This window comes from Dendronephthya gigantea, unplaced genomic scaffold, assembly GCF_004324835.1.
Source record: "Dendronephthya gigantea isolate DGI-Jeju-01 unplaced genomic scaffold, DenGig_1.0 000006F, whole genome shotgun sequence".
NCBI classification, from domain to species: Eukaryota; Metazoa; Cnidaria; class Anthozoa; order Malacalcyonacea; family Nephtheidae; genus Dendronephthya; species Dendronephthya gigantea.
The window spans coordinates 3,976,916-4,002,673 of record NW_021163016.1 but is presented as its reverse complement, the minus strand read 5'-3'; the positions used below and the strand labels follow the sequence as shown (position 1 = coordinate 4,002,673).

General features: G+C 34.7%; 5 protein-coding genes and 2 long non-coding RNA genes across 8 annotated transcripts; 4 read left to right on the top strand and 3 right to left on the bottom strand.

Moving 5' to 3' along the window:
• Window positions 1-1,021: 1,021 nt before the first annotated feature.
• Window positions 1,022-4,898, bottom strand: LOC114516435. Its single transcript, XR_003686295.1, has 3 exons — window positions 4,824-4,898; window positions 2,862-2,970; window positions 1,022-2,322 (listed from the first exon to the last, which is right to left on the bottom strand). It is a non-coding gene; the product is annotated as an uncharacterized LOC114516435 (long non-coding RNA).
• On the top strand, window positions 3,026-5,866 carry LOC114516431 (radial spoke head protein 3 homolog B-like). The gene is made up of 8 exons (XM_028535905.1): window positions 3,026-3,329; window positions 3,846-3,933; window positions 4,052-4,339; window positions 4,461-4,748; window positions 4,841-4,919; window positions 5,003-5,089; window positions 5,210-5,362; window positions 5,483-5,866. Exons 1-8 carry the CDS (start codon window positions 3,220-3,222, stop codon window positions 5,668-5,670), a joined length of 1,281 nt encoding a protein of 426 aa, XP_028391706.1. The 5' UTR covers window positions 3,026-3,219; the 3' UTR covers window positions 5,671-5,866.
• LOC114516428 (membrane-bound transcription factor site-2 protease-like) lies at window positions 5,755-10,386 on the bottom strand. Its single transcript, XM_028535903.1, has 10 exons — window positions 10,217-10,386; window positions 9,769-10,035; window positions 8,666-8,769; window positions 8,011-8,257; window positions 7,520-7,691; window positions 7,312-7,400; window positions 6,880-6,955; window positions 6,686-6,802; window positions 6,505-6,580; window positions 5,755-6,312 (listed from the first exon to the last, which is right to left on the bottom strand). Exons 1-10 carry the CDS (start codon window positions 10,289-10,291, stop codon window positions 6,087-6,089), a joined length of 1,449 nt encoding a protein of 482 aa, XP_028391704.1. The 5' UTR covers window positions 10,292-10,386; the 3' UTR covers window positions 5,755-6,086.
• On the top strand, window positions 10,297-11,535 carry LOC114516433 (RIIa domain-containing protein 1-like). Of its 2 annotated transcripts, none has more exons than XM_028535908.1 (4): window positions 10,297-10,477; window positions 10,562-10,638; window positions 11,020-11,047; window positions 11,263-11,535. In XM_028535908.1, exons 1-4 carry the CDS (start codon window positions 10,388-10,390, stop codon window positions 11,323-11,325), a joined length of 258 nt encoding a protein of 85 aa, XP_028391709.1. In that variant the 5' UTR covers window positions 10,297-10,387; the 3' UTR covers window positions 11,326-11,535. The 2 variants fall into 2 exon arrangements, with proteins under 2 accessions (XP_028391709.1, XP_028391708.1); XM_028535907.1 differs by having other exon boundaries at window positions 10,303-10,477; window positions 11,020-11,066.
• A 1,392-nt stretch (window positions 11,536-12,927) lies between these two features.
• LOC114516434 lies at window positions 12,928-23,109 on the bottom strand. Its single transcript, XR_003686294.1, has 4 exons — window positions 23,005-23,109; window positions 22,310-22,422; window positions 19,728-19,832; window positions 12,928-13,642 (listed from the first exon to the last, which is right to left on the bottom strand). It is a non-coding gene; the product is annotated as an uncharacterized LOC114516434 (long non-coding RNA).
• LOC114516432 (forkhead box protein Q1-like) lies at window positions 15,455-20,155 on the top strand. Its single transcript, XM_028535906.1, has 2 exons — window positions 15,455-16,344; window positions 19,603-20,155. Exons 1-2 carry the CDS (start codon window positions 15,759-15,761, stop codon window positions 19,794-19,796), a joined length of 780 nt encoding a protein of 259 aa, XP_028391707.1. The 5' UTR covers window positions 15,455-15,758; the 3' UTR covers window positions 19,797-20,155.
• Window positions 23,110-23,298: 189 nt separating the features above from the next.
• On the top strand, window positions 23,299-25,294 carry LOC114516499. Its single transcript, XM_028536000.1, has 4 exons — window positions 23,299-23,478; window positions 23,924-24,103; window positions 24,393-24,742; window positions 24,876-25,294. The coding sequence occupies exons 1-4, from the start codon at window positions 23,310-23,312 to the stop codon at window positions 24,993-24,995; spliced, it is 819 nt and encodes a 272-aa protein (XP_028391801.1). The 5' UTR covers window positions 23,299-23,309; the 3' UTR covers window positions 24,996-25,294.
• Window positions 25,295-25,758: the final 464 nt, after the last annotated feature.

Sequence of the window (25,758 nt, the reverse complement as noted above, 5' to 3'; positions counted from 1 at the left end):
TCAATCTTGTGGCGCATTACTGTAATATTTTGTTGCAAATTTTTTATGCCAATGCCTTATGTGCCAACAAACAAATACAATCATATGCATACCTGGTTCTTGTTCACAGTTACCTTTGTAAGAATTCCATTCTTCAAGTTGAGTTCATGCTTCATCATTTTTATCCGCACCGTTGGATACTTCAGTAATGTCATGCATTAATTTCACCAATTGCATTACACATTAAGTGATAAAACAGGAACATGCATTTTCAAAGAATCAAACATGCTGTATACATTAATTTAATTGTTCTGCATGCAATCCGGAATTTTTATTTATCATCAATGTCAAAATGGGAAATAGGAATTTCACTTAATGTATTACACATTCAGTGCAGACCACCAGGAAAACAAGCTGCATAGGATAGAATGCAAAGAAAACTGAATACCACCCATCAAGCTTCAGTCCATAATCTTCTGTCTTTGGCGCCTCATCATCATCTGCTGGTCATCTGTCATCGTCTGCTGGTCATCGTCATCGGGTGGTCCATCATCATCTGTCATCGTCGGCTGGTCCATCATCATCTGAAATGATTCATTTCTTAACATCTGAAATGATATGAAACAAGCTCACCTATGGTATGTTACCTGCATGAGCTCCACCAACATCATCTTCACCAGGATGCTCATTGTACATGCAAATACAAAATTTTCATGCATTTTCGAAATTACATGCAAATTTAGCAAGATTTAACACATGCATTCATTCAAAAATGGGACAGACATTTAACACTCGACCATTATACCCCCTTTTTAAGACCATATCTCAACATGCATCTCTTTTTTTGTGTGCTCCAAGAGCAATATTTTGCCTATGCCTGACTAGGTCAGTCGAGCATACAGAAGGTATAAATGATCCGGGCCCCTGATCACTTATACTTACTCATTACTCCTGACAAAACATGCAAGATATAACCAAGGGTTGGGATCTGAGCTGCATGCAATCCAAAAATTGAAAATTGAAAATTGAAAACTCGCTAGAAACACTGAAAATTTGGACGTAATTTTTCTGCAAATTTATACGAATTCTCAGACAGAACTACTTTATCTTTGCTTACAATATATGAAAGCTTTAAAAACTAAACAATATGATCTAAAAGTTGAACGGCAGCGACTACAAAGTTGAAAAACACCAGCGTTGCAAACACGCACGGAAACTCGCTAGAAACGCTGAAAATTTGGACCTATAATTCTTCTGCAAATTTATACGAATACTCAGACAGAACTAATTTATCTTTGCTTACAATATAAGAAAGCTTTAAAAACTAAACAAAATGTCCTAAAAGTTGAACGGCGGCGACCACAAAGTTGAAAAACACCGGCGTTGCAAACACACATGGAAACTCGCTAAAAACGCTGAAAATGTCGACCTAATTCTTCTACGAATTTATACGAATACTCAGACAGAACAACTTTATCTTTGCTTACAATATAAGAAAGCTGGAAAAACTAAACAATATGCTCTAAAAGTTAAACGGTGGCGACTACAAGTCTACAACAGTTTAATTAAAAAAGAACACCAGCACCGGCGTCGCAAAAACATGCACAAGTATAAATTCGCTAGAAACGCTGAAAATTTGGACCTAATTCTTCTGCAAATTGGTACGAATACTCAGGCAGAACTACTTTATCTTTGCTTACACTTTAAGAAAGCTTGAAAAACTAAACAATATGCTCTAAAACTAAAAGTTAAACGGCGGCAACTACAACAGTTAAAAAAGACACCGGCGTTGCAAACACGCACATGCATGCATGGAAACTCGCTAGAAACGCTGAAAATTTGGACGTAATTCTTCTGCAAATTTATACGAATCCTCAGACAGAACTACTTTATCTTTGCTTACAATATATGAAAGCTTTAAAAACTAAACAATATGATCTAAAAGTTGAACGGCGGCGGCGACTACAAAGTTGAAAACACCGGCGTTGCAAACCGCACGGAAACTCGCTAGAAACGCTGAAAATTTGGACCTAATTCTTCTGCAAATTAGTAGAAATCGTTACGAATACTATGCTGAAGCTATTCTAGCTTTGCTTACAACAAAGGAAACCTAAAAAATCAAAGCAATATGCTCTAAACGCGGCAGCGCCTTAAATACGCTGAAAATTGGACTTAATTTTCTGCACTTAATAATTGACACTTATTCATACGAATACCGAAGACAGAACCATTCTAGCTTGGCTGATAAACGTTTTACTTCAATAACTAACAGATAAGAGACTATTTAACACATACTGTACAATTCACGACCATTGAATCTAGCTTTCGTCGACGGATTTCGGCCTAAAATGAAACAGTAAAAGACAAAAAAGTGTTTAATAACTATTTAATTATTTGAAACATTGTTTGAATAATATCTGCGTTCTTTTTGTGCAGAGTATTCAGAGATATACACACCAGGGGCCGGTTGTTCAAAAGCCGGTTAGCTTAACCCTGGGTTAAAGCAAATCTTTACATCGATTTTTTAAATCGCTTGTTTACAAAGTTGAATATCTTTTTTCATAAATATTTCCTGTACCAATAGAAGTCATATTTTCTAAAGTTTCAAAACGAATAGTGGTTCAGAAGCACATAAACTAAAACACTGGATTAAAATTAACCCAGGGTTAACGCTAACCTAGCTTTGAACAACTAGCCCCTGGTTTTCTTTTCTTGCAACGAAGAGCGAATTTCCTTGCCACCGCATCGTCCACATGGTCTTGAAAACTGAGTCTTACTGTCAATCACTCAATCTGCCAAAAACTGTCACATGACCGAAACTACAGCTTGTGATTGGCTAATTTGGTCACACCACATTGCCCACAATGCAATAGACCACTGACCTGTATTTATTATGGACCAGTGAATTCGATTCTTCATCTGGACTATAATCTATTTTTGAGTGGGATAATGTTTCATATCTTTATTTCACTGTTTGGTAGTGTTTGCAACCTAAAACAGAACAAATTTAGGCAAATTCTTGATAAACCTCGCAATAATTGGTGCTCAGGCGGATCTGAAATATTAGGCCCTAGTACTAATAAAAATATAAAAATTAAAAAATTGAAGTGGAAACAACTCGTAGTTCGTTGCGTAGCAACGCACTCACTAATAAGTTTTGTCTTCGAGGAAGAAAGTTTTTCAATATTGTAAATTTTGTAAAATCTTTCTCAAGACAATACAGAAGTAAACAATACCAAAATGACCCAAGTTATTTCTCAAAACGGGGACGGTTCAAGAACATACACATTCGCTAGTCAACCGCGACCAGTTAAGCAAAGGAAAAAATACAGAGATCACGATGCATTTGAGTAAGTGTTTGCAAAGCCAAAGACGTATTAAAATTATTAAAACTAGAACTTCAAGTTGGTATAAATCTCCTTAACAGGGTAGCTATTGATAAAGGTTCTTGAAAAAAGTTTTGTTGTTTGGAAAGGTAGAAACAGAATTCTGATAATATTATTAAAACACAACTTTTCAGTCAGGACAAGTTTTCATCACACGAAAAATGTTTTGTGTATCACAAACAAAGATTTATTGCTGGAAAAATGGGCGTTCTTTAGATATGAACAAGAACAGTTCATTTGAAGAACTTTGATTTAATATACGGTTTAAAGATTTAATATTTGGTTTAGCATATGCGCGTATGCCGCGAAACGGCCTTAAATATAATATGATTATATATATTGATATGACTATATTCCTGTAATCCTGATTTAGCTTAACAATTTTCACCCCCATATTTTGTAAAACCTCAAGTTTTAACTTCAATGCACCTAGCCGAAAAACGCAAGGTACGTGTGGCATTGTTAATTGACTTATTTTAGAAATGAAGGTTCATTGCCATATGGTAATATCATGTATGACAGAAGAATTATCCGTGGGAATACATATGCACAACATACCTTGCCTGCTGTAAGTTTAACTTAAATTTTCTGATCATTTGCATTCATATTTGCTTATTTTGGATTTGGGAAAATCAAGCCATTCAAATAATTAAATGTATATAATGACTGAATGCGTATTCTTTCAGAGTGCCCAACCAGACCCAATAGATGTCCAGCGGCAGCAGGAAGCCAGACGACGTGCAATTGCCAGAAAGAGAGCTAAAAAACAACTAATCCCAAAATCACCAGAGCCAGTTGAAGGAAGAAAACATATTGATGTTCAAACTGAATTGTACCTTGAGGAACTCAGTGACAGAGTGGAAGAGGCGGATGTTGAAACACAGACTGATGAATTTCTTGATAGACCACCATCACCTCTATATATTCCAGCAAAAACTGGCACCGATGTTGCCACACAAATATTAGAAGGAGAGGTATGTTGTCATATATTTTCCTGTTAATTCATTTATATCCTTTTGAAATGCAGAATTGCTAGGATATGCTATTGCAGCATCAAGTTATTAAACTAAATAAATAGTGCTGCTTTTTTTTTAGCTATTTGATTTTAACATTGAAGTAAAGCCAATCCTGGAGGTTTTAGTTGGTAAAACAATTGAACAAGCCTTGTTGGAAGTCATGGAGGAAGAAGAACTTTCCAACCTTCGAGCACAACAACGACGCTTTGAGGAATTAAGAAATGCAGAGCTTGTTGAGACTCAAAGGTTGGAAGAACAGGAAAGAAGACATCAGGAAGAGAAAGAGAGAAGAATGAAGCAACAAACTGATGTTTTGAAAAAGGAGAAGGAAACAGCTGAAAAAATTGCAGCTAGAGCTTTTGCACAGGTAGTCATCTGCAATTGAATCCTTTTAATTAGGCATAACATGCAACAAATGCATTACGTTTTTTTCTGTACCCACCTTCTTGCTATTTTCAGAGTTATTTAGCAGATATGGTACCATCAGTATTTGGTTCTCTTAGTGAAAATGGATACTTCTATGACCCTGTTGAAAGAGGTATGTCAAAATGGTTCCTTATTTTATATCACCATATCCATGACCTTTAACTACTTTAACTGTATTGCTCTTTTTGTTTTTAGATGTAGAGACATATTTTATGCCATGGCTAGAAGAGCAAGTTGATAAGAATTTGAACCATTATGGAGTTGCCTGCCTTATGCTTGACTGTAAGTATAGAATACATTGAATTTATTACATACATATGATAAACCAATAAACTGTAATCTTTCATTAAAACAAAATGAGACATTGATAGAAGATATTCCTGCACTAACCTTTGTTTTTAGCATTGATAAGAAATGTTGTGAAGCAAAGAATCAATTCTTATGACCATTTGGAACAACAGCTGTTTAAAGCTATCCAAAGAGAGGCAGCTGTAACTGCAGCAGTTCAGGACAAACTCCAGGAAGAAGTAACTTCAGCAACAAATATTTTGCAAGGTACATCTGATTGATGGATTCATAATAGCAATTTAGTATGCATTTTTCTTGCAATAATTTATTTTACTCTCTGGCATGCATGATCTCTGGACAGTAGAATTTTGATTGTTGTGTTGCTAGGTGACAGTACAGATATTGTGGATGTGGAAGAGGATGCGAAAGTAGCAGCAGAAGAAACAACTATACAAGATGTACAAGATGTTCAAGATGTACAAGAAGCACAAGTAGAAAGTGCTGCTGAACAAATTGAGACTAAACCAGAAATGACTGAGGAACAAAAAGCAACTGATCAAACAGATGAACAATAAGACTTATGCTGGGTTGTATAAACCCTTTTCATACCACAATGTGAATAATCCAATTACATAACAAAATACTTATATCTTGAACAGTTGAGATTTTAAAATATAGTTTAATTACCCAACACATACCACATTACTTCCACATCACCTTTGTCACTTGATTTGGATTAATCTTTGGTTGTACCTATATGTTTCAGTTATCGATAAACATATGTATAAAATATACTACATTAAATAATAATAATCTCTCTAAATGTTTTTTCCTAACGGTCTGGTTGCACAAGATTTGCAGTTTGACCTTCAATGAGCAATTTCCACCTCAAAGTGAAGCCTTGTTATCCTTTGACATTTAAGGCACCAATTAAATCCCTGTCCTTCAGCAACAGGCAAAGAAATGCATATCAAACAAAAAGGGTCTATCTTTATGTTATGTTTCCTAATGTCCATAAAGCTAATAGGATATTTGAAACAAGGAAGAAGGTCCCAGCTGTCAAAATAACAGTACAAATGGTGTTCCTTGCTTGCACGTCAGGCAAATATTTACCTAAAGAGTAATCTACTAAAGCATATAATATCCATTGTCCATCTAGCCAATAACATGGTGCAGCATTCAAAAGTGCAAGAGCACTAGAGAGAGAGATTATATACCTGGTGTTTTGTTAAGGTCACTAGAAAACTGTACTACCAGACTGAAAGTTCCACAACTGAAAGTCCAACAGAATAAAAAATTAACTTGATATACAACCTATTGACTATGCTCTATAAAAAGATGTCGGATTTGCATTGCATTTTGTAGATCTAAAAATGAATTACTCTAGTTCTCTGTCACAAAAAGGATACATAAAAAGTGTTTCTAATATGACTGGCAATGAAAGTGGTAAAAATTTAAAAACTGGTAAATATGTTCCTACAAAAACTGAAAAGATAATTGAAAAAAGATTACATCATTCAAGAATCATATGAAAATCCAAATTTAGATCACTTGGGCATATGGAAATATGTAAATAATTGAATTATATACCTGAGAAATACAGAAGATGTGGATCACCAACATAGAGAACATCTTCTCCTCTATAATGAGAGATTTTGATCAGGCGGCTGGAGTTGTCTATTGATGGATGGATGCAAACTTTCTCACCTAAACAATTATAAAGAGAGTATATAGTAAAGAGTGAATATAATAAGAACAAAACAGTAAAATCTAAGTTAAAATACCTGTGCCCGGACATTCATTAGGGTCATTACACATTTTGTTAGACACCATAGTTCTTGCTGGTAAGCAAGATAAACCCTAAGAAGGCAATGTTTGTTTGGTAAAAAACATAAAAGATTCAATGTTCACTACAATAATAAATTATTTTGTAAAGGTAAAGGCAATTTTTTGTTAAATTGTAATTGTAACTGTAAATTGTATCATAAATAACATGTATGTAACATGTATTCTGATCTTTGGATCAGGCCATCCAAACACGGAAATTTCATTTGCGTATGGAAATTAAACTTGGAACACTACCTTATTATTGTTATTTTATAAAACAATTACTTAGTGGTTTTCTGTGTTTTGATGGCCTGATCCAAAATCTGGCCAGCCAAACAATGAAACCATCAAGTAATCATTTACATCAAAACATTACGGATGAACTGTACTTTTTGTCCTAAGCTTGAGTGGTATGAAAAACAAAGTCGTGATGCTTTTAGATTTCCACAGCAATCTAAATGTACATTACTCTCTTTTCCTAAAATACATTCATAAGTGTCACAATAAATTATAAAATTTATATTTCAATCTATCAAAGTTTTGTAATTGCAAATTGGCTGAAGGAACCTTTTTTGCTAAATACTGTAAAACTCTTACCTAAAAATATGTTCTTTCTAGTCATTGTCATCATATCAGTGCAAAAGCCATGTTGTGCTTCATATATTGTTCGTTTCAAACACAACTTCCAGTCTTCTGCATTTGTAACTTTGCATTTATCAACAGAGGTTATGTAATCACCTACTGTGAGACTGTTCTCCACTGCCGATCCCTAAGTTAGATGTACCATATATAGCATGAAAAAAGGACTTACCAAGGATTATCTTTTATAATCAGAAACAAAATCTATCTTTACTTATGTACTAAATGAGTCTGCAGTAACCTATAAGATACCTCAAACTTCAAAACTAATCTACTTTATCAGTTCTTCTTTCTAAAGGTCAATATGTATGGAGAACTTTATTGGTAATTTTTGTTTTGTAAAGATCATCTTGTTCTATTAATCCATTATCCATATACATCTAATTATGCACCTGCAAAATTACATGTGCTATGTGAACACATTTTTAAAGTAAGTAATTTCAAAGTACCTTCATAAGTTGCAACACAACAGCTCCTTGGTTAGAAACATAACCCAATGACAATATACTTGGTAGAAGCCACAAGAGACCAACAGCAATTAATACCAGTATAAAATTATGCCAGACACCAGCACAATATATTCTGAGTTGTCTTACAGCAGATATAACCGCAAGATGTTCTGTATAAAGATCAACAAATGCTCCTGGGTACAACACCATGAAAAAGATACCAAATCCATTTACCCGTACTTGCTCTCTAACAATAAATTTTAAAAGAATAATATTAAATCCCAGATTTGTGGAAACATGCCAGACATGCTGGTTTTAAAGACTAACCATTAAGAATGTGATTGCACAGTGTTTCCTCCAACTGTTTCATATTAAGTGACTACCAGCTTATCCACAAGTCTTTTTGATATTTCACAATCGGCAAGAAATTAATGATGTATTGATACACTAACAAGAAATGCACTGATGCTACATTTTTACATTGCTCTCTCAAGCTGTGCAAAATAATATGTAGTTTTGCTATTCTATTGTTATTAATTGACAGAACTGACATTGTATTGACTTAAAAGAACATCATGGAAGAAGGAGAAGATACTAGAATGAGTTTATGCTCACTACCTACTGGCCCATTCGTATGGGAATTAGGAATACATACCTAACTGCTGCCAATGCATGGCCAACTTCATGAACAATTCCAGCAAGTGTTAATGTAACCAAGTAATATACAATATGACTCCAAGGTAGATTGACTCCAGGCATCTAAATTTACATAGAGATATTGATCAGTTGTCAATCTCATAGTTGCCATATTACAGTCTAACTTATTTCTAATTGTCTGCTTAAAGTACCTATACCATGGTAGAGGTTTTGAATATTTTAAAAGTTTAAGGTATTTTAAAAAACTTTGCAATACCTTTTGTTATTGAAACATTTTGTCTTGATGGATTTATCAGCCTTTGAAATTACTGGACATGATGTCAAATCGGATTTTCGTGCAACTTAGTCAAAAGAAAACTGTTTGCAATTCCCAACTTGATGTCATGTCCGGTAGGCCAATAAAACCATCAAGATAAAATTTTCAATAACAAAATGTATTGCAAAGTTTTTAAAAATACCTTAAACTTTTGATACATTCAAAATCCGCAACCATGGTATGGGTACTTTAATTAACTTAATTGATGCTGCATTGATAGTTAGATTATCAGAACCCTTAGATAATAAAATAGTGATGAAAAATAGCAGCCAAAGGCTCTTAATAAACCCTTTCGATAATTACGTCACAACATTATCTTATAAATTTAGAACCACCTTAAATGAGATGGTTTTCAAGTTTTACTCTCACAAGCTATGCGGAAAGATGCAAAATATCCTTCTTCAAAGCATGCATGAAAAAGAATTTTTAATTTTGACCAGTAAATGTGGAAATAAGTTGTAACACTAAAACAAGGCTACCAGGCAAAAACTGCAAGCCTCGTTCTCGTGTTACTTCACACTAGTTTGTCAAAATGAAAATTTATTTTTCATGCATGTGTTGAAGAAGGATGTTTTGCATCTTTGCACATAGCTTGTGAGAGTAAAACTTGAAATCCATCTCAGATAAGGTGGTTCTAAAATCAAAACAATGTTGTGCATAATTATCGAAAGGGTCTATTAACTAAACCAGGGCTTTCGTAATGCAATTACACAAGGTCTGATATATTAAATTGAAAAAATAGATGCACACTAATTGCAACTTTGAACGTAGTTTTATTAACCTACCACAGGTGTGAGAAATTGTTCAGGAGAACTATTTCTGAAAGCTTTAGCCAGTGTCCACGACAATATTACCACAGAAATCGCCATCATAGACACTCCAAAATATGCACCAACTGAAAACCAAACTCGTGCCAAAGTAGGATGGTATTTGCCCCATCGGAAAAAGCAACGGTTAAACTTTGTTGTGTACCATCTAACATGACCAAAACTGAAAGATAACCCATTTTGATCCAGTAGCTCTCTGTATGCTCGTGATAGTCTACGAAATTTCTGAAAAATTAGAAATTGTAAAGACATAATAGGCCAACCTTTATTGCTGAGCATTAATTTACAGGAGAATTTGAATGTATTTATATGATTATATAGATTAATCTATGATAAACGTCCCCACTTGTTGAGGTAATTTTCACTATCTGTTTACTATATCGTTAATAGTGAAAATCAACATTACTTTTAATAGAGAATCTCCAAGATAGAGCAAAGACCAAAACAAAAAGAGAAGTATTACTGCAGGAATATGAGTCATATTTTCTTCCTTTCTGTATGTAGCTTTTTAGTAGCTATGTATTACTACATGAAGTATTCAACCAACTGATCTCATAAAATAAAATTAACAGTAACAATGGCGACGCAATTAAACATTTCTGGTCTTGGGGAAAACGACGATGGGGCACTTACAGTGGAGCAACAAACCAAACTGAATCATTTTAAGGTAGTTCCATTCAGAAAACTAGACGTCTCTTACGTAAGGTTAAATTACAGGTGAAAAACATCCGTATTAATTGTGTTATAATAGATAGAAACGAGGCTTGCAAATGAGAAATATTTACGAAGTCATGCTGAAATTTCACATGTTACACAAGCTTTCATAAAGTAAGTTGATTGATTGTTAATCTTGGGGCATGTTTTGACTTAAAAAGGGTTTTGTGCTAAGGAAAACGGACAAATATTGAGGACATAGGCATATTACCTTCACATCTGATGGTAAGATTAAAGATTTGCCCTAATCATTCTTGAAATATGATGTGAAATATCTTTTTAGGAAAGACAAAAACATTGTTAATATGGTCAACTGCCCAGGGGTGGAACTAGAACAATAATTGGGGGTGATTATTCATATATTTAGTTCTACCTGACAGATTTCTATTGGCCCCCTGTTCCATACGCCTATGACTGCCACATAGTGCAACTGATATATTTTAATGAATAATGAGACATAATTATGAAGGTAATAATTATTATTTGTTTTGCTAGGGAAGTCTTGAAAAAACGACCTGAAAATGTACGTGAATTTGCAGCAGGTATTAATATACATATTATATTGCTACTTGTACCTAGTTGGCCGGATCTCTAGTGTGGGCCTAACCTAACCGTAACCCTTAATGGCAATCAGATGTAAAGGAGGCAATGTAAGAAGTAATGCCTTAACTGTGTCCTCCATGTCAAATTAAGAGGCCTTGTTTAAAAGTAACTTTCATACAATATTTCTACTTTTAGGATATTTCTCTGATAAAGAACTTAAAGAGAAAATACAAGAGGAAAACCCAGAGAATTTTTTAAGAGAGTTTGACAAGGCAGCAATTAATTAGAAAACAGCAAAAAAGACTAAGCAACATTTACTGCAATGTAACAATGTCAATTGCTTACATTATAAATATAAAATCATTATGTCATAATCTATTTAAAGTTCACAGCAGCTGGCAGGTTTATTTCAGTGTGGTGGGTGCTAAGTCCACTAATACAATGCATTTATATAAATTTTTACCATGACATTGATGAAGATAATATTTCATCTATATATATTTTGAACTTAAGCTTCGAGCGATGAAAACCTTCCTCATTACGAAATGCATTTTTATACGGCATTTTGCTTGCCCTAGCATCTAGCCTGCATCTAGTCAAGCACTCCTAGATGTTTTACATTGTACAGATTACAGTACTATACATGACAGTACTAAGGCTATCAAACACTACCATACTGTACACACTGTACAGTACTGTATATACAATGCAATTAATTTGATACAGTACTACAGCACTCCTTCAAAGTACAGTTAGTACCAGTAGCGTAGCCAGCCTGTCGATTTGTCCAGCTATGCTAATATTTTAATGTTCACTGACTGTGAAAACAATAGATTTCTAAAGACATGAATAATTATAATGATTCAAAATTTACATAGCGAGACAAAATCCTCAGCAGGCTGGCACACTGGTTATAATTAGTACTAATACAGCTCTATACATTAGGACACTGTGGCATACATTATTACATACATTACTAGCAGTATGGTAAACTGTACAATATTGTATAGTGTTGTATGATGTATTAGCAATGTACAGTGAGATATGGCAGTGTATAGTGCCTATAGCAAAGTATAATCCTGTACAGTATTCTATAGTATTTTATAGTGCAGTGTAGTAGTGCTATATTGTGTTTGTTACCATAGTACTGCATTTTATAGTTGTACAGTGGTGTGTAGTGCTGTAAGTTTTGCACAATATTATATATTGCTGTATGATGAGGCTTAGACCACTGTGCTTAAACTTATTAACATAAATGGCGTGCTAAAACGACAACAGGGTGGGTCATGACGTGTATTCATTGTTCACCGCACATTGCCGCCGCTGAAATTCATTTATTTATTTGGCACAGATCCTGTAGGCAGTTAATTTAATAGTCACGAACATTGGAAAACGAATATAGTGATTAAATATAGCTAAATATGTAAATCATAATTCTGCAATTTCACTCCCGCGTCATGAAATAATTCAAGATAAAACGTCTTATGATTGAGGAGGAAATATAAATTATTCAATACTGGGTTTTACTTGTCGCTAAAGAGATGTAATGTTTATGAGCTTTTAAAGAACTGTGTGGGGTATCAAAAAACTGTCATTTTGCCAAAATGTCTGCCGCAGTTATCAACTTTAGTAGTAGTAGTTTGTAAGCGTGAGGCTTGGCAAAACCGATGACCTCAGAAACTGCTACTGGTGGTCATTAGAATGAATGAACAAATTCATTTTATGATGAATTTTTCATAAAATTATTTCGCGTGATATAATGGGGCGACACAATTCAGCAAACTTGACATTGGGAGAACGCTGCTGCATGTTATTCAAATGCTGATAATATTTTCTTGATAATTTAGACGAGGATATGTTAAAACAACGTTGAAGAGTAATGTCTATTTTAATAAAATAGATTATCGGATAAATTTGTTTTTTCCTATAATCATGATAATGTGTACCTCAGGAACGGACGTGGGCAGTGGAAATAACCCAGCCAAAGAATGCTCTGGTTGGTTGCTGGCTTCCTTACTCATATATAGAGATGAAGAATGGGCCTCATGCATGAAAAGCACCTTTAGGACATACTGCATGCACAGACAAAATCAAGTGGAATGATTATTCCTAAGGCAGTAAAAGTATCTTTCATCTGAATAATTAAATGCGAACTAACGAGAAAAGTTTATTATTTCTTCAAAAATGAAATGTATAAATCAATCATCTTTATCACGAAGAAAGACAACATGCAATGCAAATGGTTTTCAAACAGAGACTTGTCTAATTTATAAGCCAAACGGGTGAAACAATGATTTTAATCCTTTGCAGAAAAAAAATGGATCATTGGAATGAGTGACGTGTTTGTCAAAAAATGCCCGACGGATATGAGAATGCACTTTCGCCTCTCTTACGTATACTGTCTTGCATTACAAATATTCGTTATACAGTTTATGCAACGAGTGAAATTAATTAAAATCAATAGCATTAGTTATTATTCTTGGTAACCGCACAAGACAAACGTCTTGAGACTTGATAGACGCCGGTCAACCGGGCGTCATTCCACGCAAACTTTCTTATGAACTGCATGTATATTCTAAAACAATTTATTATTCCGCGGGTTAGTTTGTGTTGTCTAAAAATTCACTGATTGCTATTTATTTTATATCAACATTTATTTTCCATTTCAATTGTTTTGTGTCTCTTTTAAATCCTTCAAAGGTAAAGCAAAGCATGCCATTCGAAACAAAGTTGGCAACGTCATATAGCCGCCATATACATATTATTGGTATAGAGTTAGGTAAAACGGAGACAAATCTTATTCATTTGTGCTCCAATACATAATTGATCCGTTGTGTAATTTCATCTAGCCATGCATTTTTTAAACTGTTTTAATCGAAATCAGTGAAATTTCAATGACGTGAAAATCGCAGCACGAGATGCCGTGATAGACTATTACCACAGGAGTCAATCCTTAACTTACAACCTACTGAACAATTGAAAGAAAAATAAACCCTACTTCTATAATCCTCTGTTTAGTTCACCTAGAGAGAGTTGATATTCCCTGATTGAATGTTATTCAACAATCAAAACAAGAGCATTAAATAAAACCTGAAAGTTCTTGATATGACGTGAACTTGAAATAAACTCAAGAGTACTCAAGTGATTAAACCTTTATTATGATAACCTAGAATTACTTTGACCCAAAAACGATTCATAATCGGTTTTCATGCATTAATCATCTCATGACAGTGGTAGACCTTCTTTAAACTGTCGTGCATTAAACGATTAAAAAAGGTTTCTTGAAAGATTCTAGCAACAATGAAGAACCGCTAAATACGATTACACCTTGTCGATGCGCGCGTGTTCACTCAAATTTCACACAAATGATTTCAATGTGTCAAAAAGACACACAAAGTAATCTCCTATCTATTTAACCATAGACCAATGGTTCATATTTCTACAATCGTATTGAAATTTAACCTACATGCTATGTTAATAATAGTTTGTTCCTGGGAAGGGCGACATGTCAAGTTTCAACACTAAATGAGCTTGTTTTTATTCCCGCGCTGCAATGGCGACGCTATTAATGCAAATGTTTTAAACGGAGACCTAAATTTAAATGCATTTTCCGGTCGGTCTGTGCACAGTAAGATGTCGCGTACTTACGCCATAAAATCAACATCAACTCGATATTAACACAACATGAACCATTTTTTGCATTGCAAGAGTATTTAGACTATTTTCATGTGGTTTCCATGAGTTTGGGGTAATAATTTATATACTAAAGGTCATATACTGTTCAGTGCACACCTTAGACTCAGTGCAGATTTATATATACATATATACAACTTTCATAGATCATAAAATAATTTAAAGCAGTAAGAATGATAACATCCACCGCAAACATTCCGATGAAGCATATATTATATATCATATATATACTATGTGGGTGCTTCTGAAATATTGCCTGGGCCTCATGATAACAGTATACTAAATATTTTCATAGAATGTTTTCTTAAAAGGTTTGAATGTGTTTATTTGACATCAATTTGCATTTGGTCCATGTTAATTGATTTTAAACAACATTAATAGGACATACGTGATATGAATGCACTGGGAAGAACGAACTCAACGGTCATGAATATGAACTGAGAGAGACAAAACTCATTGTTGCAAGTGTAATCCTTCGCATCTACTAAAACTTCCTTGTTTAAGAGCGTGTAAAATCTGTCATGCTTATCTCAAGTAATTGGATAATTATTGTTACGGTGCGGATACACAAAATAATGGATTAGGTATGGCATTATCTGTCTTGTATTTTATAATAGTCTTGCAATCAAAGGTACTGCATACATCAGTGTTTAAAATAGTTTCCATTAAACCCTTATCTTAATGGACACTTTCATCCGCGCTAATTCCTAATATCATTACAGACTTTCCGTAGATAGGCGTGCCTCGCCATATTGTGTGTTATCAAACCCCCTGAGGTCTGAGTATCGCACTGAACGGGCCAATTAATTTCATTTATCAAGATTTAATTGTACAATTGATGTGATCACGACTTAATACGCAGCATTCAAAAGTGTTCAATGTGGGTGGTTGTTCAATCTTTCACATACTGTCACAAGTGAAGCACAGCTCTAGATCTGTTACCAGAACTACCCAGGGCGCGAGTTGTTTTGAGACAAATCAAGATATCAAAACAAAAAATGTCCGCTAGTGTGAAACGAAAGTTGGCAAAATCAACAAACGAAAAACCACCTCATTCTTATATTGCTTTGATTGCTACAGCGATATTGAAATCACCAGAGAGACGTCTCACGTTGTCCGAAATTAACGACTATCTCATTAAACACTACTCTTTCTTTCAAGGACCTTACAAAGGATGGAGGAACTCAGTGAGACACAATCTATCCTACAATAAATGTTTTACAAAGATTCTGAAAGATCCAAGTCGACCATGGGGAAAAGATAATTACTGGACTATAAGTTCATTGAATGATTATTTACAAGAGGACGGAAGCTTCAGACGTCGCCGCAGAAGAAGACCCAAAGGAAAGACAATTAAACAAGAAGGATTCGTCTTAGAAGATGACGCAAGCGATGTGGATTTAACAACAAAACAAGATTATGACATTAAAGAACTTAGCTCGGACTATAATAATTTAGGACATGATCTAAACTCGACAACAGAAACCTCTTCACAACCTCAAAGCTCGTCTGCAACATTCAACAGTTCATTTTCAATTTCAAGTATTCTTGAAGAAAAACAACCCAGGCGACAGTCTATACACGGTAAGCCAGATCAATTATTCCTTACCATAGACCTGTAATAATATTTATGAAACGGTGATTGGACGCGCAATATGGCAAGATACACTGAATATGACCTTTGCAAAACCAAACAGACCCTAGCTGATATTAATTTTCGTAGGAGATTCGAGCACTTCTTTGTGTGCTCCATACGCCAGATTCCTGTCCATTTAATCGTGTTTGATAAATAATATGTAAATTATGTTTACTTAAAACTAATCAATGTCTTATCTTGCGATTTACCTCGCGTTTGTGTGAGGAAGATACCCTCTAAATTGTTTACAAAGTTCCGATGTGTGACCTAGTGTGTATAAACATTGATAAACCCTATGTGTTTCAAGGGAAAACGTACACCTGTGATTTGATTTAATATTCACGTTGTTTAACTTCAATACGCCTGGGAGAATACTTGATAAAGAAACGTAATCTAGTTTGCCGTTATCGCGATTTATGCAAAATAACCCACCCACGCGCGCGAATGCGGTTACACTGACCAAAATAAGGTAGCGCAAATGACACAGCGCAAAGCAGTCGCGCGGAAACTGTGCCCAAAACAAACATTTTGTTTAAAAGTGCAAACACATCACGTATACGCCAAAAATAGGCGAAAATTGAAATAATAAAGTTGCGCAAATGAATTCAACAAATTATTTTGATCTAAGTCAAGCTTTCATCGCGTCTCAGTGAGATCAAATATGCTTGTCAGTTTATCGACATCTGTGCAATATATCAAGTATATCAACGAACAGTGAATATCCTCCAGCTTTTAGCATATAAAATTTGTATGGAACGTAATCATGTACATAGCTCCAGATCAGTCTTTTTGAAAGCACTAAATATCCTCAGCGAGTCAGCGTTTTCATGAATGAAGGTAGCTGGAATATCCGATTATCGTAATTTCTTCAGCTAAATCAACCTTTCACCAACAAATACAATAAGCATTGACAGTACGTCTAAGCTTTTACTTCTGTCGTTACGGTTAATTCCTAATAAGTAGCAAACATTCGCATATTGTGCGCAAAATATGTGTGTCTTTGATGAGGTCTGATTTTAATTCCCCAATATTCTCGTCACTAAATGCGAGAAAAACTAGTACAACAGAATTGCTATTGCTTTTTGTAAGTTATCAGAATATATACACGCAGGTTCGTGCAGAAAAACACACACAAGCAAACAGTGATTATTACACTATAAACATCTGTTCGGAGAAGATTTGTGGGGTAATAAATCATTCAGAATATATATACTTCAGGTTGTGATTATTGCCTTGGGCTGTGATTTAGTAAGTGGAAACCTGATTCTAAAGCTTTTAAGTTAAAGAGTCTGAAAACAGTAGCATATTTCAAAAGCAATAGAAATATCGCTAGTCATTTTGACTAGATTTTCCAATCAAATAGCACAAAAGAACAGGCGGCAATTGTCTAATGAGATTAAACAAAACTTTTCAGGATACAGTCGAAAGTGCTAACAGGATTAGATTGAGATAAAATTTGTAAAACAAGTCAGCATTATATTGCTGCACTTCCCGTGAAAAATAACCTTTTTAAGGATTAAATTTTATGATATTCTCATAATCAATTTCCTTCGCGTAATCACAAGCAAGCACAGCGCAAGAACTCTCTTCCCAAAACGGCACATGCAGAAGTATACCAAAGTCCTGCATGACAATATCAAGTAGCCTTCATTTTCGGCTCTATGGCTTGTTAACCAAATATTTGTCCAACTAAACAAGTGCATGGCTATTTAAAAAGAACAATTATCAACTATGTGCTAAATTCTGGTCATGCATGTTTTCTTGTTAGGATATTATTTCCGTCAGGGACGCATATGTTTCATATCTTTAGCGCTCGCTTTAAATCTGTAATCCATTCAATGAAGTCACATGAAATATTTTTTAAGATATTCAAGCAATCGAGCTGAAGTTGCAATGTTTCTCATAAATACGCAAAGATATAAGCGTTGAAGAGCTGCAGATGTAGTTATTATTTTATTATGTTATTCTTGGCTGCATATATGAAGAATATTCACTGACAGTCTGATATGTTTAGAATAAATCTTAACATGATGCTTCCGCTTTGATAAAGGCCTTCCTTCCGAATTGAAATATTTGTTATACCTCAACTTTATCAAGAAAATATTTTTAATCGCAATATTTTTCATTCCATTTTTTGGACTGTACAAAATTTACTTCTAAGCAAAAAATTCACTTTGTTCGCCCAATTTAATGTGGTGTTCATGTTGAAAAGAGCATCATATGTTGATGATTAGAGGACATCTGTGATAATTACCCTGAAAATATGGCACAATCACAGCAGCAAATGGTGTAAGAATACTTATTAAATACGACTCATTGTTATTTTGCCTTAAAGAGAGCTTTCTAATTTGTGCCGTCAACGGGATTTAGGGCTCACGTATCCCGTATGGCTACAAAACAGCTGAAAGTTGATTACATTGTGTGAGGTAAACGAGTGAACTTTGTGAGTTATCTGGCAAACACGTCAATAGCGTTATGTTGATGAGTGAATTTTATCAAGTTGTGCCAGCTGTTTGTGTTTGACTCCACAATGAGAGTATACAAAAGGTCAGACCAAATCATTAAGACCTAGCCAAGTATTAACACAATGGTCTTCACTAGTTATCGCACGCAATTTATACTCATCTTAATAACCGTGCACAAGAAAGCCAAAATTGACAATATTCTGCATATTCTTTTCTCCTAAACATGCAACAGCTTATAATATAAAGTCTACATATGTGGTCCCTTAGTAATCTCCCGTCTTGCCTACACGCGGTTCTGTGGCTAATCTGTAATCGAGTAGATTATTTATGATAGGATAACAGTTTTCAACTTAAGAGATAAGCATATTAACACAAGTACCTCAAAACATTGAGCAGTGTGATTTCCTGAACCAGAACGGAAATATTGACAAAGAAATATTCGTGTCTTTATATAAAGTATTGTAACTAGACTAAAAACATTTCAAATACTGGGAATCGTAAATACGCGCAAATTATGCAAATGTCACATTGATAGTTTACAAGCAAACGATACCGGCCCGTGTCTTAAAAGATTTTGAGCTGAAAGGTATTAGAATGCTTGATTATGATAGCAAATATTAATTGGTTAATGCTAGGCTATTGATGTTCCACATCTGTCAAAAAGATTAACTTTCAAATATAGACCATTGTGGGTTCAAATTAATTGATTGAAGGGTGTGTTCTGTTTGTTTTTCTCTCTAGGTAGTGTCTGTCGTAATATTGACCTCGGACCACCTGCTATGTACCTAAATCATCCCCCACATCAACAATCAAATGGGATACTTCATGTCACTACAGCATCATGTCCTACTATGTTTAATACTTACTATGGACACATGCCATCCTGGTTCTTCTCCTTAGGACCGTCTTCTCCAAATGTCGCAAATCGTCGCTGATATCAATTAACCTGCCTCTTGTTCAACCGTCGCTCTCTAAACCAGAACAGTTGTAGTTTAGTGAAATAGTAGCTACAATGAAATTGTAAAATGCAGTAAAATGGAACATACCATTTCCACAAATACAATTCCAACAATTTCTAAAGAGGACTACTTCGGTTATCACAATACAGTTTTAGGAAAAACTGTTGGCGGCATTAGCCGTGCATGGGGTTATTCCCAACATCATCTATATTTATTTAAAACCCAGCATGCTAGATAAGATCAGTTTTTACAGTTGAATATATAATCAATGTACATAATCCTTTGAGCTACTTACGTAGTGTGAAACCAAACACTATAACAGGTCGTTCGACGACATGCAAAATTTGTATGGTTTTCAATATATATATATATATACATAATTTGGTTTTCAATTAAATAGATAGGATAAATTATGTAAAATTATTCGTTTCCTCTTTTAATCATGTAACAATCTTCAATCCGCTATCAGGATTTGTTACTATCACAAATCCGCTACATCTGAAATCCTACTAGTATAACTTGGAACACCAAGAAAGACGTTGCTTTAAATTTGGATCGACACAAAGCACTTAATATTAGGGCGTTGTCAATGAACACAGACAGAAGTGTGTGCAAGATCTAATTGTTGAAATAGATTAGAAAGCAGCAGTCTAATGAATTTCGATTTTAGAAGAAGTTGATTTTTAGTCGAAATTAACAAAACCCTACGATACGAAGTTAAGACAAAAATATTCGCCTAAGCATGAAATGAAATTCGCCTAATTACAGGATGATAATTCTACAATTTAAAGCGCAAAGATCAGATCACAGGATGATACTTTACAATTTAAAGCGCAAAGAAGAATAATCCAACGGATTTTCAAGAGTTTTGGAACGCAAGCTAGAAAACAAACAAACAGAACAACCGGATCAAGTACAAATAAAATAAACAAACAAAATCCCTGATTTCTCAGCTTCATTGTTAAGGTTTAACTCTAGAGCTAACCAAACTATTATTTTGAGGTTTGCTTTTCCCCAGCGTCCGGCTTATCAACAAGTATTTCCTTATTTGTCGTACTAAACTACAAAGATTATTTTGCAATAAGACCACTTGTACTGGTGTCTTGTACAAAAGTAGCGCGTACTTGTATTGTTAAGGCTTGACTGAAGAAAGAAATATAATTGAAAATTCGCAGTGTCGCGATTGGACGTCTTAAAATTCAATAGGAGTAAAATTCTATTGTTACATTTCACCAAAAGTTGTCTTTGAAAAATGTCGGTATAATGAGATCAGGAAGCGTGCCGTGAAATGATAAGATGTATTGTCCATAGAAATAACAGGAAAAGAAACATCATTTCAACGACGTAATTTAATAACAAAAACCCTAAGGTTAAAAACGTTGCATGGTTGGGTAAAGTAATCAATATTGTCTCAATTAGACCATAAATCATGGCAAACGTCCAGATTTATAAAATCAGTGTTGATAGTTTACAAGTACAGCAGACTATAGTTGATATTCAAAAACATATCAGGGATAGTAACAAGCCAATATCGTATGCACCAACAGGAATATGAAAAAACCCATTGTCATTGCACGGGATTGTTTAGTTCTAATAATTCATCAAAGGAATTTCCATATAATTTAGCTATATTATGGTTAGTTGCATTACAAGATAGAATCTTGCCCTTTGGCTGACACCAAACTGTCTACACTGCACAAGACAGAAAGCTAACTTAAAGGGACACCCTTTGGGACATAGTCACCTTTTGTGTTCGAATATTTCTGTCCAATTTCTGTCAACATTGAACGCATTAACACTTGAAAAATTGGCAAAGTAATGAATGTTTATGTTGAAACAGGTTAAGCAGAAGGAAATAAATTGATTATATGCACCATCATGAACAATCTTTTGACACTTTTAATGATAATTAATGATGATTATAACAGATGTAGTACGAAGTCTTTGTGGTCAAAGTCCCATGTTCAGAAAAACCACAAAAAAAACATTGCATATACCCCAGAATACTAAAAAACCAACATAGTCCTTGCGTTTCTAATTTCAATATTTTTAGTTGTAAATTAGTAGTTTTCCCATGACAATAGCATAATACCTTTACACCTAAGTTAAAACAATGCTTTATTTTCGGCAAATGAATAATCTATTTCATAGGTTGGGTAGGACAGGTTTAACTCTAGGCAATTTGCAATTATCCATTAATCTTTGCAAGTACATGGTAAGATACTACTTACGAAGTGATACTTTAATTTGCTATTCTAACCCCCAGTGGAGAAAAAACAATCACTTCTAACCCATTCAATTGGATAGTTAACAGTCAATCTTTGAGGACAAAAAAGTTAAGCTTATGATACCCTTAAAGGATTTGTCTGTTTCCAAGTTAAGCTGCTCTGAAACTGATGCATAATTTTGCTTCAGGGTTATTGCTAAGTACCAGCACTAGACTTGTGAGATGACATTTACTTGCATACCATTAACTGTAGTACACTTACCAGGGTATTGCAAGATATTTGACTATCTGCCAGGGCTTCTTGTCAATCCATTAACTAGCAAGTATATATATCCACTTGTTCAGAAGCCAGTCCATTCAACTCTGAGATAAATCCTACAATAAATTAGAGACATTGAATTAAAGACTGCTGTTCCAGTTATATATTAGTTTTTATTTTACACTGGAAACACAAGTCAAGGTCATGGAATACAGGATAGCTCAGTCTTCACAGTAAATTAAATTTGTGAAATATTTACAAAGTTGGAATTCAACCTAAGAACCAGGCTCGCAATTTTCCTTTTACAACTTGCAATGCAATTCTACTCCTGAGCCATCTAAAGTCGACAAACACAAACATTTCTTATGTAGTTATGATCTGCTAACGAGAACACTCTTTGCAAATTAAGATTCCTCAAAACTCTAATTGCATTGCAAGTTGCAGGCTCCAAAAATCTAATCTCATTCACAGAGCCATTTAAGTTATGGGAAGAGATTGTTGTTGAAGTCTAGGTTCATGTGAAATAAGCAAGCTGACAATGCACGACTATACCAAGGCAAGGGGTCATGTGCTAGAACCAAATCAAGTTAATCAACCAATGAACAATATTACAAATCATATAAAACTAGGAATACATACAACATCCTACCAACAGATCAGTGGGATTTAAAGAGTATTTTTAATGATTAAATACATACCAGTTTTACGTAAATATATTTTTGAAGAGAGAATAAATTTCATACTTTACTAAAAGTCATAAAAAAGTACTATAAAATGACCATTGAAGTGATTGACCATGTAACTCGTCCCATACCTTTGACTGTTGCGCGGCATGACATGTGATCAGATTTTTGTTCGGACTTGTCGGGACTTGCCCGAGTATTTGAGTCAGGGAAATACCCTAGACGCCTTTTTCAACCAATCACGGAGCACCATTTCGCGTGTAATGTTTCTATATTCAGAGACATTAGTTGTCTTTTATTGGTCTTAGATTGTCTCAATCATGGCAAGCGTTCACTCATTTTTGAAGGATATTAATCTCGAAAATTACGCTTCCCTCTTAATTGGTCAAGGATATTTTGATGAACAAGATATTTTTTTACTTACCAGTGAAGATTTAGATGCCGTACATATAATGGACCATGCAGAGAGATCTACCATCTTAAACGCGGGTTAGTATACTGTAAATATTTCATACTATCAATTTGTATGCCCCTTGCCCCTAAAGAAGAAACGCGGCGATTGCATTTTCCTGCGTCTTATAGACTTATTCCTCAGTATCTTGAATATATAGGCGATCCAAATAGGAAAAGCTTCTTGCTTTTATCACACAATTCGTAAGTCCATGAGAACCAATTTTACGTTTCCTTTGTTTACTTTGGAATAAAGTATAAACGGATAAAATTATAAAAACAAACCGTTCCTGAATATTTTCTGTTTTTGTACGTGACTGTTCAACTCTATAAAGCGGTCAATTCCATTTACATTTTCAAAGTAGGGCCAGGGGAATCCTCAGGCGACGACACGATAGTAGAAATTTCTTTTCAGCTAATTTTAGTAATCACTAATCACATATCATTGTGCTTGGCGATCAATAGTGATTACGTGATTATTTAGTTGCGCAGATTGATATATCCACATGGCTGACATACTACAAACTAGAAGAGTACGAGAGATATTTCAGAAAACATAAAATAACAACAGTGAATGAACTAAAGAAATGTGTAATGTGCGACGATTTGATGGACGAACTGGAGGTGATGGTACCTGGTCATAGAAAGAGACTGAGAATGGCAGGTAAGTGAGAAATCCACTTCTACTCTTCAACTCCGTCAACGAGCCACCCAGATTATTTTATTGTATTTAGTTGCCGTGAACTTCGTCTGTGCAGCGAGGAAGGTTATAAATAACTAGTTTGGATATTTACGAGAAAAAGAACTCATAGCTATAGCTATAGCCATGGGAAGTCTAGTGATAAAACAACAGGATCCGAAAAACCTTTTCTTTGTCAGAATTACTGTAATTATTCTTCCTTGATTCGTTGCCGGGCGATACGAATGTTAGATTTGTCATACTTTTACTTCAGCAAGCCACATTTGCCTGTCAGCCAACAGCGAAGATACGGTGACGACAACGCGGCAACCGGTAGCGTACGGGTATTGGGGTAAGAACGACGCTGTTCCTACCTTTACCAGCGATTTTCTTTGGGTAAACGAGTGTAAAATCAAATCAAACGTAACAGGACACGACTCTGTTGAATTACTCAACTGTTTAGTGGACACAGGAAGTGAGGTGGTCACCATTAGTGAAAATATTTTACCTGAACTGGACCTAGAGTTTCTACAAACCATCAAAAGCAAAGGAATCCACAAAGTCGAGGAGAAACCTCTCTACCGTGGAGTGTTGTTGTTTGGAAACAAGGAAATTGAAGTCGATGTAAGTTTGAGTAAAAATCAAATCTGAAATTATTTGGATAATGATCAAATACAGGACAGGGAGGAAGTGGATAACATTGTACGTAAGAGGATTGTGATAGCTATTTAAATTGCAATGCAAATTCGTATTTCAGGTAATGCCAGACAGTTATAATTCAATTGGATGCAACGTATTTCAAAAGTTTTCCCACTTCATAAATGGGCGAAATCATATATGGTTAGATTCTCCTCGGCCTGTTTCATCAGCTGACTAACCCCGTTCTTCCTGGTGATAAGCGCGTTATACCCAAAGAAGAAACCTGGAAAACCAGTACCAAGACAAGTCATTACCATTGACTGCAGGCTCGACCAGGTGACGAACCTGTTCCACTGGAAAAGAATCTGCACAAGTTGGGTTTTAAAAAACAATGATATTCTAAGACAATCGTTTACATGAAACAGAGCATTGTTGGATTTTATTGTACATTTGTCATTTCTAAATTCGTTAGTTTTTGCATTTCAATTTTTTCAATTAAATCGTCAAGTTTAGAAAATGTATTCCGATAATAAATTATACTGGCCAAGTGAGATTGAAATATTCCTCTGTCTCCAATATTTCATAGAAATAATTCCCAGAGTAACAGAACTTCAATTCTGAATGCTAGATTTGAGACCATAATTAGACCAATACTTGCTAATGTTATGTTTGCCCAGTTATCCGTCCACTGATCTGAAAACAACAGAAAAATGACAGATTGAACACTCTAACTTCGTTTGAAACATTCTAACACTCTTTGCTTCGTTAAAAATCTCACCATGTCCATGACTATGACTATGTCATACAGTTCATTCATTCTTGAGGAAAATTATTTACATTACTCTACAGAAGTCTGTATAAGATAAACCCTAAGTATTCAAGCCAAAACTACTAACCTGGAACTTCCTGACAAACCAATCTACAATACGACATCTTTACCAACGTGGATAGCAACAATATAAAAATTTGGAAACACTTTCTCATTTTTAAGAAAAGACTTG